Source organism: Capra hircus, chromosome 26, assembly GCF_001704415.2.
Source record: "Capra hircus breed San Clemente chromosome 26, ASM170441v1, whole genome shotgun sequence".
Lineage (NCBI taxonomy): Eukaryota > Metazoa > Chordata > Mammalia > Artiodactyla > Bovidae > Capra > Capra hircus.
In genome coordinates, this window is record NC_030833.1 from 19,307,585 (window position 1) to 19,320,506 (window position 12,922).

A 12,922-nucleotide genomic window follows, 5' to 3' on the forward strand; every position below is an offset into this window, starting at 1 on the left:
TCTTCTCTTATTCTTGAGCATCTTAATGAAAACATAAAATGCTTTCCTCTTAGAGAATTTTCGGTCTATTACTGAAGCTTTACATCCTCCCCCTGGGTCTCAGTGACCACCAGACCATTGCGTTGTTACTGTCTCGGTTTGCCCTCGGGGTCACTGCTCCAGAGAACCCGTCCTGTGCTCTGATGGCTGCAAGGGCTCAGTGTTCTCCATCACTCAGATCCAGAGGCACAGAACCTCTTATCATGCATAAGCCACTGGGTCAGGGGTTTGTAAATGATTAACATGCCCGCCCATGGATGAGAGAAACCTAGACGAGGAGAGGCAGAAACAGTCTTAAAACTCATCTGCTCAGCCCCTCCTCCAAATGGGGGAACTAAGGCCCAGCAGAACTAACGAGCATTTATGTTATATTTGAACACTTCTAGACATTTATAATGAGGCATACATATTAAGCAGCAGAGAGTCTTTTTTTCCCTTCAAAGTCATCAATGAATAAAATTCTTATTTTAAAGCCTGTTGTTTTCCACTTATGGGAATGTGTCCTGGGACATTTCTGAGTACAGGTGTTGGGAGCACAGCCCTCCTCCACAGCATTGTCTGTATATGTTATATTTGTGTCCTGTTGTGGAATTTGTTTCGCATGAATCTGGGGGGCAGGATGGGAGAGAAAAGAGTAGATAAGGCTCTCAAGGTTGACATTGTCTTTCACTTGGGTTTTTTTTTTTAATTACTTGAATACATATTGCATTTCCTCATCCACCACCTTGTGTACAGCATTTACTGTAAGATAGATTTTGCAGGGAAATTGTCTTATAAAGGAAAAAAATAGGTGTAGGGGCCGGTCACGTAGCCCTTCTGAGGCCGCACTCTACTGGAGGGGTGGGGCTGGGGGAACTCAGCTCAGGAGCTCCGTCTGCAGGTGGTGCCTCACTGGGCGCTCTACCAGTCAGGTGACAAGGCCTCTTCTCGGACTTTGTCCACAGTGTGAGCTTGTCAAGAGGGTGGTGTCAGAAAGCTTAGTGCTTGACTAGTGGAGTGAGGCAGGTGATACCATGGAAGTATTTGGCAGCCACTTTGTACACTGTCTTCTGTCTTTAAAAAAAATAAGTGGAAGACCATGAGATTTACACTGAAATGCCTTTTCTTTGCAGCCCTGCCAGACCTTTTACCAAACTTGCCACGAAACAGTGGGCAGGTTTATCCAGTATGGCATTCTTATAGTGGCGGAGGTAAGAAGGCTAGCTTGCTTTTGTTTGCCTTTAGTTTCTTGTTCTTTATTATCTTTTCTACCACCCGCTTTACCAATGATTCCATTTGGGGTGTGTGTGTGTGTGTGTGTGTGTGTGTGTGTGTGTATAGAGAGAGAGAGAGAGAGTGAGAGAGAGAGAGTCATGTCCAAGATGAGATGAGAAAAATAGGAATGGAGAGAGTAAATGTCTTTCGGAATGGTTTAATATTATTTTGGTTCCTTTTATGTAACTGGTGTTGCATAAAGCATATCTTGACTTGGTTCCATGGCATCCAGAAGCCTGTGTTCCAAGACCAGATCTTCTGTATATCCATGTGCTTGTAGCTTTCATGTGGACATTTTTCTTTTTTGAGGTTTTGTTTTAATTTTGGCAGCTTCTGTATAAAGGGTGTGGCCTGGGAAAGTAGATGCCAGTTTAGCAGAGCTGATGGTACTTTAATTGACGTGGCTGGTAGCTTTTATCCTCACTCTTTCTTTTCTTCTTTCCTCCCCTGCTGTCTCCTGAGTGATTTTGGGTTTGGAGAGGGTGGTGGACTGATCTCATGCCTGGCTGGACAGAAAGAGGAGGCGGGGGCATGAGAGAGGGTGACTTTGGGGTCCAGCCGGGCGGGCGTTTGCGTGCCTGAGCACATTTATCAACTGTTGGTCATCTCCCTGGCATAGCAAGATGATCAGGAAGATATCAGTCCTGGTCTTGCCGAGCAGCAGTGGGACAAGAAGCTTCCGGAACCTTTGTCTTGGAGAAGTGATGAAGAAGATGAAGACAGCGATTTTGGTGAGGAGCAACGAGATTGCTACCTGAAGGTACTTGGGTGAAGAGTCTGGGTGGACACCACAGTGTTGAGTTGAGGCTCATGTTGCCACAGATGGACAGGGTGCTTAAAAACTGGGACTCTGGCGATGTACTCAAAGCACTCACAAACTGGCCGTGGCACTTTCTGCCCAGTTAAGACACTGAAACTGACTTGAATTAATCCCTGAAACGATTCAGTCTGGGGTATAGATAAATGGAAGAAGAGACAAGAGTCTCAGCTCTCAGGAAGATGAACGTCATAGATGATACCTTTCGTGACCCTCTCTCCAGAATGCACAGATGCAGACCGGTAGCCCTCCCTGCACTCACTGCTGAAGAGGCAGAGGTTCTGTTCAGGCATCAGTGAACAAGGCAAGGCGGCGCTGTGCCAGCTGAGGGAGAGGAGGAGTTCACGTTCCGCTGCCACTGGCCCAGTTGCTCTGCTTGAGTCGTGTTCCGTCTTGCCATCGCTCCCAGAATTTCATGCATCAGGCTCTTTGCCTTCATTTAAACAAATCCTGTCAGAAGATTTGATTTTTAAAAGATTGATGGTCCTTGCTTTAGAAAAAGCGATTTTGTCTAATTTGTAATTTTAGCAATCAGTAAGAATGACCCTACTTTTCTGAATACCCTAAGTGGATTGCTTTCTTTGCAGTGGGGTAACACACACACACACACACACACACACACGTGTGCGTGCGCAGGCATACACAGACATACATAGGCATACAGACTCGGAGTCCAAGTGACTTTTGGGTTTTTTTCCTTTTAGGTATTGCTAGTTCCAAATGGGGCAGTAATCTTGCCCCAGGGAGGCTTATCTGAACGTGCACATTTCTGGGGGGCCACTGCGAGCCCCCACTGCGCAGAGCACCCCATTACCACCACCACCTTTTCCTGCGGTGCTGGGCTGGGCCAGAGACCACGTGGGCGTGGCGGCTGTGAGGGCCGGGAGGGACCGAGATGACGTCAGGGGTTGAGGCATGTGGCCTTCTGTGCACTTGAGGGACTGCTGAGCCAGGCTTCAAAGCCTGGAGGGTCCAGCCTGGGTACCAGCCATTTTCAGTGATGACAGTATGTCATAATTATGTCATTCAAGTACAACCGTTTTTTCTAGGCAGCTGTTCAATGAACGTAAACCTCAAATACCATGAAAGTCACTGATGACAATAAAGAACACATTTCAAAACCCGCGGTCATCTCCAGGGGCGATTCTGAGCCCATGGAGCGAGCGGTAGGCTGCTTCTGTGTGGGGCAGCGAGGGACCGCCTTCTTGAGCTGCTGGTGCTCCGAGGCGATGCCTCTGTCCCTGCCACGACTGGGTCTCCACTCTCGCCCTCCCAGGTGAGTCAGTCCAAGGAGCACCAGCAGTTCATCACCTTCCTACAGAGGCTCCTCGGGCCTCTGCTGGAGGCCTACAGCTCTGCCGCTATCTTCATTCACAACTTCGGCGGTCCCGTTCCCGAGCCTGAATTCCTGCAGAAGCTGCACAAATACCTGATCACGAGAACGGAGAGGAGGGTTGCCGTGTACGGTATGTGTGCCCCTCTCTTGGCTTCTTTTGAAAGCTATGTCGTTTTTGATTACAGGAATCTGCACATTGCAGATAGTTGGAAAAAAAGAAAGCAAAATTATCCTGACCTCTCACTCCATGGATTGCTCCTACTACCTCTTTGGGTGTGTTGTATAAATTGAACTACACAGATGATACACTCATGTCTGGCAGTTTTCTCCTAACATTGTAAGCGAGATTCATACATGCTGTTGCATGTAGTTTATTCTTGTGTTGTAGTATTCCACTGTGTAAATATTTACCACATTTCATTGATTCCTGTCCATCACTGATGGATATTTGGGCTTTGCAGTTCAGCGCTCCTCCGAGTAGTGCTGCCGTGAACATGTTTGAGTGTGTCCTTGGGTAAACAAATGGACTTATTTATGTAGGCCTGTACAGGAGAATTGCCTGTTCGCAGGGTGTGGTGTATTTAGAGTTAGTAGGTGTGGTCCAACAGTTCCTGAGTGCTAAACCCAGGAACTCCCAGCAGCAGTGTGCACCGCTGTTGCCCCCCGCCCCCGCCCGGCACCTGGTTCTGTCTCTTATGGAAAAGGTGTGATTGGGGTGGGAGCAGCATTCTCTACAGTTATGCTTTAAGACTGCAGCTACTTTGACTCAATAATTTTTAAAGCCATGACGGATCTAGAGATAATCGATCACTAGATATTTATCTAGAGATAGCTGCTGCTGCTGCTGCTGCTGCTAAGTTGCTTCAGTCGTGTCCGACTCTGTGCAACCCCATAGATGGCAGCCCACCAGGCTCTGCCATCCCTGAGATTCTCCAGGCAAGAACACTGGAGTGGGTTGCCATTTCCTTCTCCATTGCGTGAAAGTGAAAAGTGAAAGTGAAGTCACTCAGTCGCGTGCGACTCATAGCGACTCCATGGACTGCAGCCCACCAGGCTCCTCCATCCATGGGATTTTCCAGGCAAGAGTACTGGAGTGAGGTGCCATTGCCTTCTCCAGAGAAAGCTAGAGCTCTACAGAGTGGCATATAGAGAGATATATAGCTACGTCTATAGCTGTATCTCTAGACTGAGATCAAGACCTAGAATCACCTCACTTTAGAGATGAAGACACTATTCCAGATCATGCAGCTAGTTAAAGGGCAACCTGGGTTTAGAATTCCTTTTTTCTGACCTCTGGGCTTGTGCTTTTTCTGGTTCCACTGCAGTAGGAGTCATCTATGCATTCCTGCACAGTTTGAAAGAACTACATTCTGGCTCATTTGAGTCTCACAAAAACCCTTCAAGATGGATATTTTGGGTATTTCTCTTTCCCTTCCTCTTCTCTCTGTCCTCCCCTGCCTCCTCCCCTTCCTCCCTCCCTTTTTCTCTTTCTCTCCCTACCCCTGTCTCCATCTCCCCCACGCACCCCCAAAAGATGACAGAGTAAATTTGAAGAAAGAGCAGACCCTTCGCGGCCTCACGAGTGAGTGGTAGAAAAGGGAGCTTGGCGCGGTCCCTGGGCTTGCTCTGACCTCCTCCCAGCCTGCTACCCTCTCTTCCCGTGGATACTGGGGTTTTCATTGTCCCTGGGCCTAAACATTTGACAGGGCCTGATTCTTTCTCCACAGCTGAGAGTGCCACTTACTGTCTTGTGAAGAATGCTGTGAAAATGTTTAAGGATATCGGGGTGAGTGTCCACCACTTATGGTACAAGAGCATGTGTTCACGTCTGTCCTTTTTGTTTAGATCTAATCTGTCTGAGTCACCTTTGTGTTGGGCTGGACCCTGAGACAAAGCAGTTTCTGCAGGATTAATCATGCAGGCATTTCTGGGGATTGGGAGGAGGAAGGGCATGTTGAAGGTGGGGCCCCTCCGTACAGATTTATTTGCATGTTCCAAAATTGTCCTGGTTTTCATCCTAAATGAAGGTGTCCATGTGTTTCAAGATTCTACTGCAGTTTTGGTGGGGATGTTAATTATGCCATATGATTTTCAGTTATTTTCTTGTGTTTTTACCAGTATTGCTAAAAGTATCCTAAGCTATCCTTTATCTTCACAAATTACTTGGGACATGAGTTCCATGGAGGTACTAGTGGTTTTTGTGAGGAACTCTTCTGTGACTTTATTCTAACATAAAATTTAAAATCTAGTACACTAGTAAACCCCACACCTGCCCCCATAATCTCCCACCCCCGTAACCTTCCTACCCCGTGCTCACACACACCCTACACGTACATTTTCTTAAAGCCTGGATATGGCTTTATGTACCTTACTGCCCATCAAGTAAGGGTTGGTGACAGAAATGTCTCCCCGCCCCCTTACCCTTTTTCGTTTGTCTTTAATTTAATCTAAACTTTCTCTCTAGGTTTTCAAAGAGACCAAACAAAAGAGAGTGTCTGTTTTAGAACTCAGCAGCACTTTTCTACCTCAATGCAACCGGCAAAAACTCCTGGAATATATTCTGCATTTCGTGGTGCTGTAGGTAACTTCGGGCACCTCTGGCAAGTGACAGGCGTGGGACCAGTTCCTCGTAGGCTCTGCCTGTGGCACGAGAGTGGACGGTGCCGTCGTGTGGTCGGGCCTGACCCGTCCTGACGTGGCCTCCTGGAAGACAAGTGCCTTCTCTCCTCCGTGATCTGTGATCGCTGGACACTGGCGTGACACAGCCGCCTACAGATCACACCATGGGGGCCCCGGCCTCCATTTGCAGTTCATGATCAGTAGATTGCAAAATGAAATTTTGGAGTTTATTAAAGATTTACATTTTAAATATAACAGTTAGGGGCTTATTACTGTGATGGACACACAAATGTAGTTAATTCTGAAACTGAATCTTGTTTAGTACACTTAATGCCGTCAGGTAATTTGTTGGTATACGTTCTGATTAATGCTTCCTTGAAAAATAACTGAGTCATCCATTCACTGTTTTCTTTTTTTTGTCTCTGGTGTTATCTATGTCCATTGTAGCTAACTGTTAAATGGGAACATTTTTTTCCTCACAAAGTGCTTTACAAATGAATGGGCTCTTCACACAGAGGTGTCACTGTGCTGTCTGTTGTAGTCAGGTATAGAAAGTGTTTTAAGAGCTAAATGAAAACACAATCTTAATTTAGGTCAGGAATAGAGATAATCTGACCAATCAGCTCATACCAGGAAATAAATTTGGCTGGTGAAGTTCAAGCTAAACTAGGCTGGAAAATTGACTTTGAAAATGTTTGCTCCTGTGAAAAAGTGCCATTGAGTTTTAAATGACGGGCAAGTATTTAGGAGCAACTCCTGTTCTGTGTCTGTGTCCCTTCCCTGCCACCCCTCCCCCGACCTCCTGCCTCAGGCAGCACCTGCCTCTCAGGTACAGTTGTGTCTTGGAGGTAGCAACTGTCCTAACCTATTAGCTTGGCCTGATCGCCTGTGTTAGTGTGAAGTGCCCTGGCTGCAGCCTCATGGCCCAACCCTCTTACATCCTGTAGACTGGTTGTACGCTTTTGAGTGGCTGGTACCCACTCAAGTTGGGCAGAGTGGGTTGTACATCACATATGTGATGGCCCTGCAGACTGGCATTTGTAGATTTTTTTTAGCTTTGAGAAAAAGAAAACCATGGTTCTTTAAAAATATACGTGGGTTCTTTTCCTAAACCCTGATGCCATATAGTGGCAAATAATTATGAAAAATTGTTGATAACAGGTAGGTGCCTTTTTTGTGAGCAGGGATCATAATTGTTCTCTAATTGTGGTAATGATGGTGATTTCTTAAAGATCATGTGATAGAAAACGTTCTCTAACAGCTGTTTCTTCTTCTCTCTGTGGTTTTATGGAATTAGGAATTTTTCCTGACAAATACCGCAGGTAACCTTTGCATTTAATAGAAAGGTACTGAGAATTAAAGTTTGTACTTTTATCAGCTTGGATTTTAAACACTAATAATGTCTTGTGAGTATTCTGTGTGTGTTGAGAGAGGGAAAAATACTGATTGGTATTTCACATTGTATGAAATTTTTGAAACTCGGAGCAATAATGCCATGCTGTTGTGATTTTCTTCCATTCTTCTCAAATTCCGCATTTAAAACACGTTTTCTTTATAGGAGCTCGCATCCCATTAAGCCGTTGTCAGTGTTGCAGCGGCTCTGATGTGGAGTGGCACCTTCACTGTGTTAACATTCCATTTTACGTCCTAAGTAGGACTGGGCTCTGTCTGTGTTTTGGGGAACAGCCAGGGAAGCTGATTTATCCCCTTGTGTGTTCGTTGTCTAGGTAAGCAAACGTTTCACTAGTCTTTTCTACTCGTCCGTGAAATTATAGACCAAGGGTCACTCGGACTGTCTAAGTCAAGGTTGGGACTGACCTCTCTGTGGACGCTGCTGCCCCGCCTGTGACTTCCGCTAAGAGCTGCTGCCTCGCCAGCCTGAGCAGGGAACAATGGCTTCTCTGGCTCTATTTGCCCTTTCAGTTGGTTTGTTTTCTAGAAATCTACTCAGATGCTTTGGGGAATGCAATGTATGATTTGCTAGCTCTCTCACCACTTAACTCACTGTGAGAATAAATATGCATGCTTTCTGTAATTAACTGGTGCTTTGAAAACCTTTTTTAAGGAAGACAAATCTCAACCAAAGTTCTGCTCATCCAGACAAGCTCACCCTCGCGTTAATTTTAGCACAGCTCATTCTTTCGTGCCTCGTTACTGAACAAATATCCATCATCCCGATAAGGCTTCCAGATACCACTGTTTTGCTAAAAGATTTATTCTCCTTGTTTTCCAAAAGTGAATGGCTTTCACGTAAGATTAAATGAACTAGGTGCTTGTAAATAATTTATTACCATTTCCTGCATTTCTATAATACTGAAATGCATGCCCTCCAGGGGAAGACAGACTGTGAGTTGAGTTTAAAAGCAAACCAAAAGCCCCAATAATAAGCAATATGGAGCTACACTCTTTCAAAATGAGAAAGTCGTAAGAAATTCAGAAGAGAAGAAGGCACTTTCGCTCCTAAGAGAAAAGGAAGGAAGTAGCGTGAGGTGTGTAGAACTCGTGACAGAGAAAGGGCTACGAGTCTGCGCAGCCTCCTGAAGTCACAGGGTGAGTGGGGAAAACGCATCAGGGACCGCAGTGAATGTAAACTCGGATTGTGGAATTTCCAGTCGGAGGAGCAAACCATTTCCCAGAGTTCTGCTTGTGTATGAGTGCTCTGTGAGATGTTCTTAGGTGTTTTGTAGAAAAAGTGTTGCTGGTAAAATTAATTTGCACATGAAGCCTCATTCCTAGAAACTCACAGTGCGCTTTAGCCCAGTAAGGGCTCAGGGCCCGCCGGTACCAAGCCTGTATTAACCCAGCATTTCCCGATCTGTGCGACCCCAGAGCCTTTTTCCCCTTTGGAACACCCCTATGGACCTCTCCTGAGGTTCACAGAAAACATTTTGGGAAACACTATGTTATGTATTTCTGTAAGAGGACAAGGCAGTAACTGCCTAGTGGCACAGAGGCATGTCTGCATGGATTTCGTATGCTCAAACATTGTGTTTAATGGATGTATACTTCCTCCCCTGGAGACAATAAGCACAGAAAACTATCGTATAGGTGGTCAGAGCTCTTTGATGAAAGATCAGCCCTCAATGTGTCTGGGTTTTTAACTGAAAGGAGCAGAATTAACACTAGGATTAATTGGGGTAAAAAAATTAAGATTTTAAGTCAGACCTAGCAGAAGATTTTGCACAATCAAATGCAGCTTTTTATCCACAAATAGTTCTAGTGTTTAGAAATGATCGGACCTACCACTGAGGTTTATAAGACTTAATTTGGATGTAAATGTTTTTTAAACCACTCTTTTTAGGAACTTGAGACTTGGCATCTGGCATTTCAGTTTAATACAAAAATGATGGCATTTGAAGGAAACTTTTGACTTTATTTCTAAACATCTAAAGTTCTGAGATGCCTTGATGGAAGGTGTTAAGCTGTTTGCCTGTTGTACAAAGAAATGTTAGATTGTTGTAAAAAGGTTGATTATAAAGTACCATAAAATAGCATGGTGTGATGTTGTGAATGAACTGATTTGGAAATGTGGATTGAATTTTACGCCTGTTAATATATTGTAAGAAGCACAGAGGTGTAGCTTGTTTTAATAAACCAAAAAGTGAATATATTCTTGATGTTTTGTATCTGTCGTTAAAAGTTCCCTACATAATTCATTATACAAACACTTCTTGTTTCACTTCACATAGACCATGATTAAAATGCTTATAGGAAACAATCTTAAATAAATTTGTGAACCTGCAGTGCATGAGTTTATTATTGAGCCAGAGCTCTTCAAATTTGATCAAGCATTTGGGTTTGTAGATATCTACAGCTTAGCTACTGCCCTTCTCAGTAAATATTCACATCACAGAAATATTCTTTGGGTTTCTGTGACTATTCCTTTAAACATGGTGCATCTGTCCTTCTAATATGTTTAAGTTTATAAAAGTATGAATGGAAGTCTTGGGTTTTTCCCAAGTTCATAATAGTTGCTCAAAATAGTTTACTCTTGACAAATAGGACAAGTTCTTTATTGGAGCACTGTTTTCAGTGGATGCTTTGGATTGCTCAGATGCAGCCTTCTGTCGACAGTGTGCCCCCTGGAAAGGGTGTTCAGTGGGTGCCTGGCGACACCATCCATGCCCTTGGGGTGCACGACAGCACATGATGGAGCTGTGAACCCGAGCAACACCCAGGGCCATCCCATCTGTTCTGTGCCAGCCCCTCTGTCTGAACTTTGTACTTTGGCCCCTTTGGTCTCCTCTGGGGTGTTGTTGCCATGACTTTGCCCTCACCCTTGGGTGTACTTGTTCTTTCCTTTGCATTAGCAACGTTCTTTTTGCTGCCAAATATGGCCTTCACTTGATCAAAGCAAAATGCCTCCTTTTACAGCCACTTGTCTTAAACTGGATGTTAATTTTGAAGCCTGGTCTTTTCATGTTTAGTCCTGTATTCCCTGATTTTAGTCCTGTTTATTCCCTTTTTAAACACCTTACCGTCTGTCTGGTACACACACAGCTAGTAAAATTCTAACCTCCAAATACAAAGCATTATGTTGTCCACAGCACCTGTGATGTCCACAGGTTGGCCATTATTAGCCATCTCTGTAGATGCCAGCAGAGCTCCTGCACTTTGTGACTTGTACCAGAAAGCTTGGCATCTGGATGGTTCTCAGCCCTCAATCTAGGAAAAGGAAGACTTGTCAAAGTTGTGTTCTGTGTGTGGGTTTTATATGGCCTTTCAGATCAGTTTTTATTCTTTTTAAAAGGAATACAGCAGAAAGAGCATGGGGCCTGGGGAACAGAATTTAAAGGATTGACTGGCTCTCTTGGCACATGCTGGAAGCCTCCGAGCTAGTCACCTCGCCCCAGTGAATTTGGGTGTCCTCTGTGTTGTATGGGGACACCTGGATTTTGATGAAGTGAGATGGGGTGAATGCAGAAGTGTTTTGTAAACTTAAAAGTGTTGCAACTGTGTGGTATTTGTTTTCTCCCGTTCGTATTTAGGGTTTCCCTGGTGGGTCAGATGGTGAAGAATTGATCTGCAAAGCAGGAGACCTGGATTCAGTCCCTGGGTGGGGAACATCCCCTGGAGGAGAGCATGGCAACCCACTCCAGTGTTCCTGCCTGGAGAATCCCATGGACAGAGGAGCCTGGCAGGCTACATTCCATGGGGTCGCAAAGAGTCAGCCAAGACTAAGTGACTAACACTTTCACCTTCATTTTCATTTCATATTTAGGAAAGAAAATTTAGCTCTGAAAGGGAACTTAGGAGTCACCTAGTATTTGGCACTCATGTTTTACAGAAGAGAATACCACTGGTGCTCACGTAGTAAGTGACGACAGAGTCTGGAACAGAAGCAGCATTGTTTGACACTTCAGTCCTATAACCACCAACCAAATGAAAAAGCACAAGAAAATAAAATGATCAGGTCCCATCCAGTGAAGCAGGACACTCCTTGTGTTTGGTGTGGAACTTGGCAAATTACGTAAGGACGTGAAAATGGAAGGAAGTTAATTGGCTCCAGCAAAACAATGTGTTGGGCATGCTGGTACCTGGGACTTACTTGTGAGTACAGAGTTGGGCCTGTGCTCAGCACTTTCTATGTATCATCTCGATCCTCTAGGGTTGGTACCATTAATTAGCTCCATCTTACCACGGATGAAACTGAGGCTCAGGGTGAGGCAGTTTGCTGAAGGCTCTGCCAAAGCAGAGTTCAGATTTGTTTTCCATCATAGTGACACAGGTTTTCCTGGGTTTGTAAATTCTGCCCTTGTCCTGGAACAAATGACAGGCTCAGAGGAATAAGGCAGAAAGCAGTATGTCTCATCCGGGCTGGGGGGAAAGAATGTAAGGATTCTCTTCCCTCATCCCACCTAATTTCATCTTTAAAAGTCCATCGTGAGGGTGCCCCTGTACAGTTCAGAGAGCAATCACATCACTCGGGTGATGTGTCCAGCTCAAAGGATTTCTCAGAAGCTCTCATTTGCCCAGAGTTAAGCAGGAGGAGAGTTTCTGAGGTTGAAAAAACGGCTAGAATTTGTGACCATTTGCTGTGAATTTGTCACGGTGCAGAGCCAAAGTTCAGCAATGGTTCTGAGGGGATCACAGAGAGGAGATCGTTGGTTGATTGAAGAGCTATATCTCAGCAATAGGAGGTTCCTCACCCCCTCCTTTTCCTTGGAATGTCCATGCTGCTTACTATTCCCATGCTGGCAGCTGTGACAAGGATGTGACCTCCAGAGAGTAAGATGCTGTCAAGACCAAGTGAACTGAGTGAATATGTGACTGAACCCAGTTAAAGCCTCTAATGTAACTTAAGATTCTGGCCCATGGGGGTGGAGATCCACTCATCTTGTGCTGCCTGTGACAATCTTCATAGATAAGTTCTCTTGCTTGCTGAGCCTGCCACCTACCGATTGGCGGTCTGCTCCTTCCCCTGTTCTCTCCTTGCTCTCTGTGTAGGGGGGCCAGTTTGCAAACCAACAGTGTGATAGTATTTTTATGATCATGTGGGCTGGGTACCATGCTGACCATGTAGGAGGGATCCTAGAGACCCTAAGAGGAAAGTGAATGTAAGCAGTTTCTCGAGGTCGTGTTGCTGGCAGGCTATGGGGTTGGTTTCCAAACTTGATCTTCAAAACTGTGTTGTACAAGTGTAGAGGCACTCAGGCTTCTCTGAGGGTCCATGTCCAGAAGAGAGAATAAAGAATATTGGAACAGGATCTGGAGATGGTGTTTCTTTGACAGGGGTTTCGAACACAGGACAGACTGGCTGGGCTTGCTCTGAAGTCTTCAACTATGTTCGCTGAGTTGGAAAATCTCTGCCTGTTGTGCAGAAAGAGGAAGAGGCAGTTCCAGCCTGGCCTTGCTCA

General features: G+C 45.1%; 1 protein-coding gene across 5 annotated transcripts in view; it reads left to right on the plus strand.

The window, feature by feature from the left end:
* The window catches only part of GPAM (glycerol-3-phosphate acyltransferase, mitochondrial), a 70,240-nt gene extending 60,561 nt beyond the window's left edge, over positions 1-9,679 (plus strand). For all 5 annotated transcript variants that reach the window (XM_005698479.3, XM_005698477.3, XM_018041419.1 and 2 more), the window contains 5 exons: positions 1,152-1,229; positions 1,913-2,053; positions 3,387-3,576; positions 5,174-5,232; positions 5,911-9,679. In XM_005698479.3, coding sequence (XP_005698536.2) covers positions 1,152-1,229; positions 1,913-2,053; positions 3,387-3,576; positions 5,174-5,232; positions 5,911-6,027 — 585 coding nt within the window. In that variant the 3' untranslated portion in view covers positions 6,028-9,679. The remainder of the gene's footprint in view (positions 1-1,151; positions 1,230-1,912; positions 2,054-3,386; positions 3,577-5,173; positions 5,233-5,910) is intronic.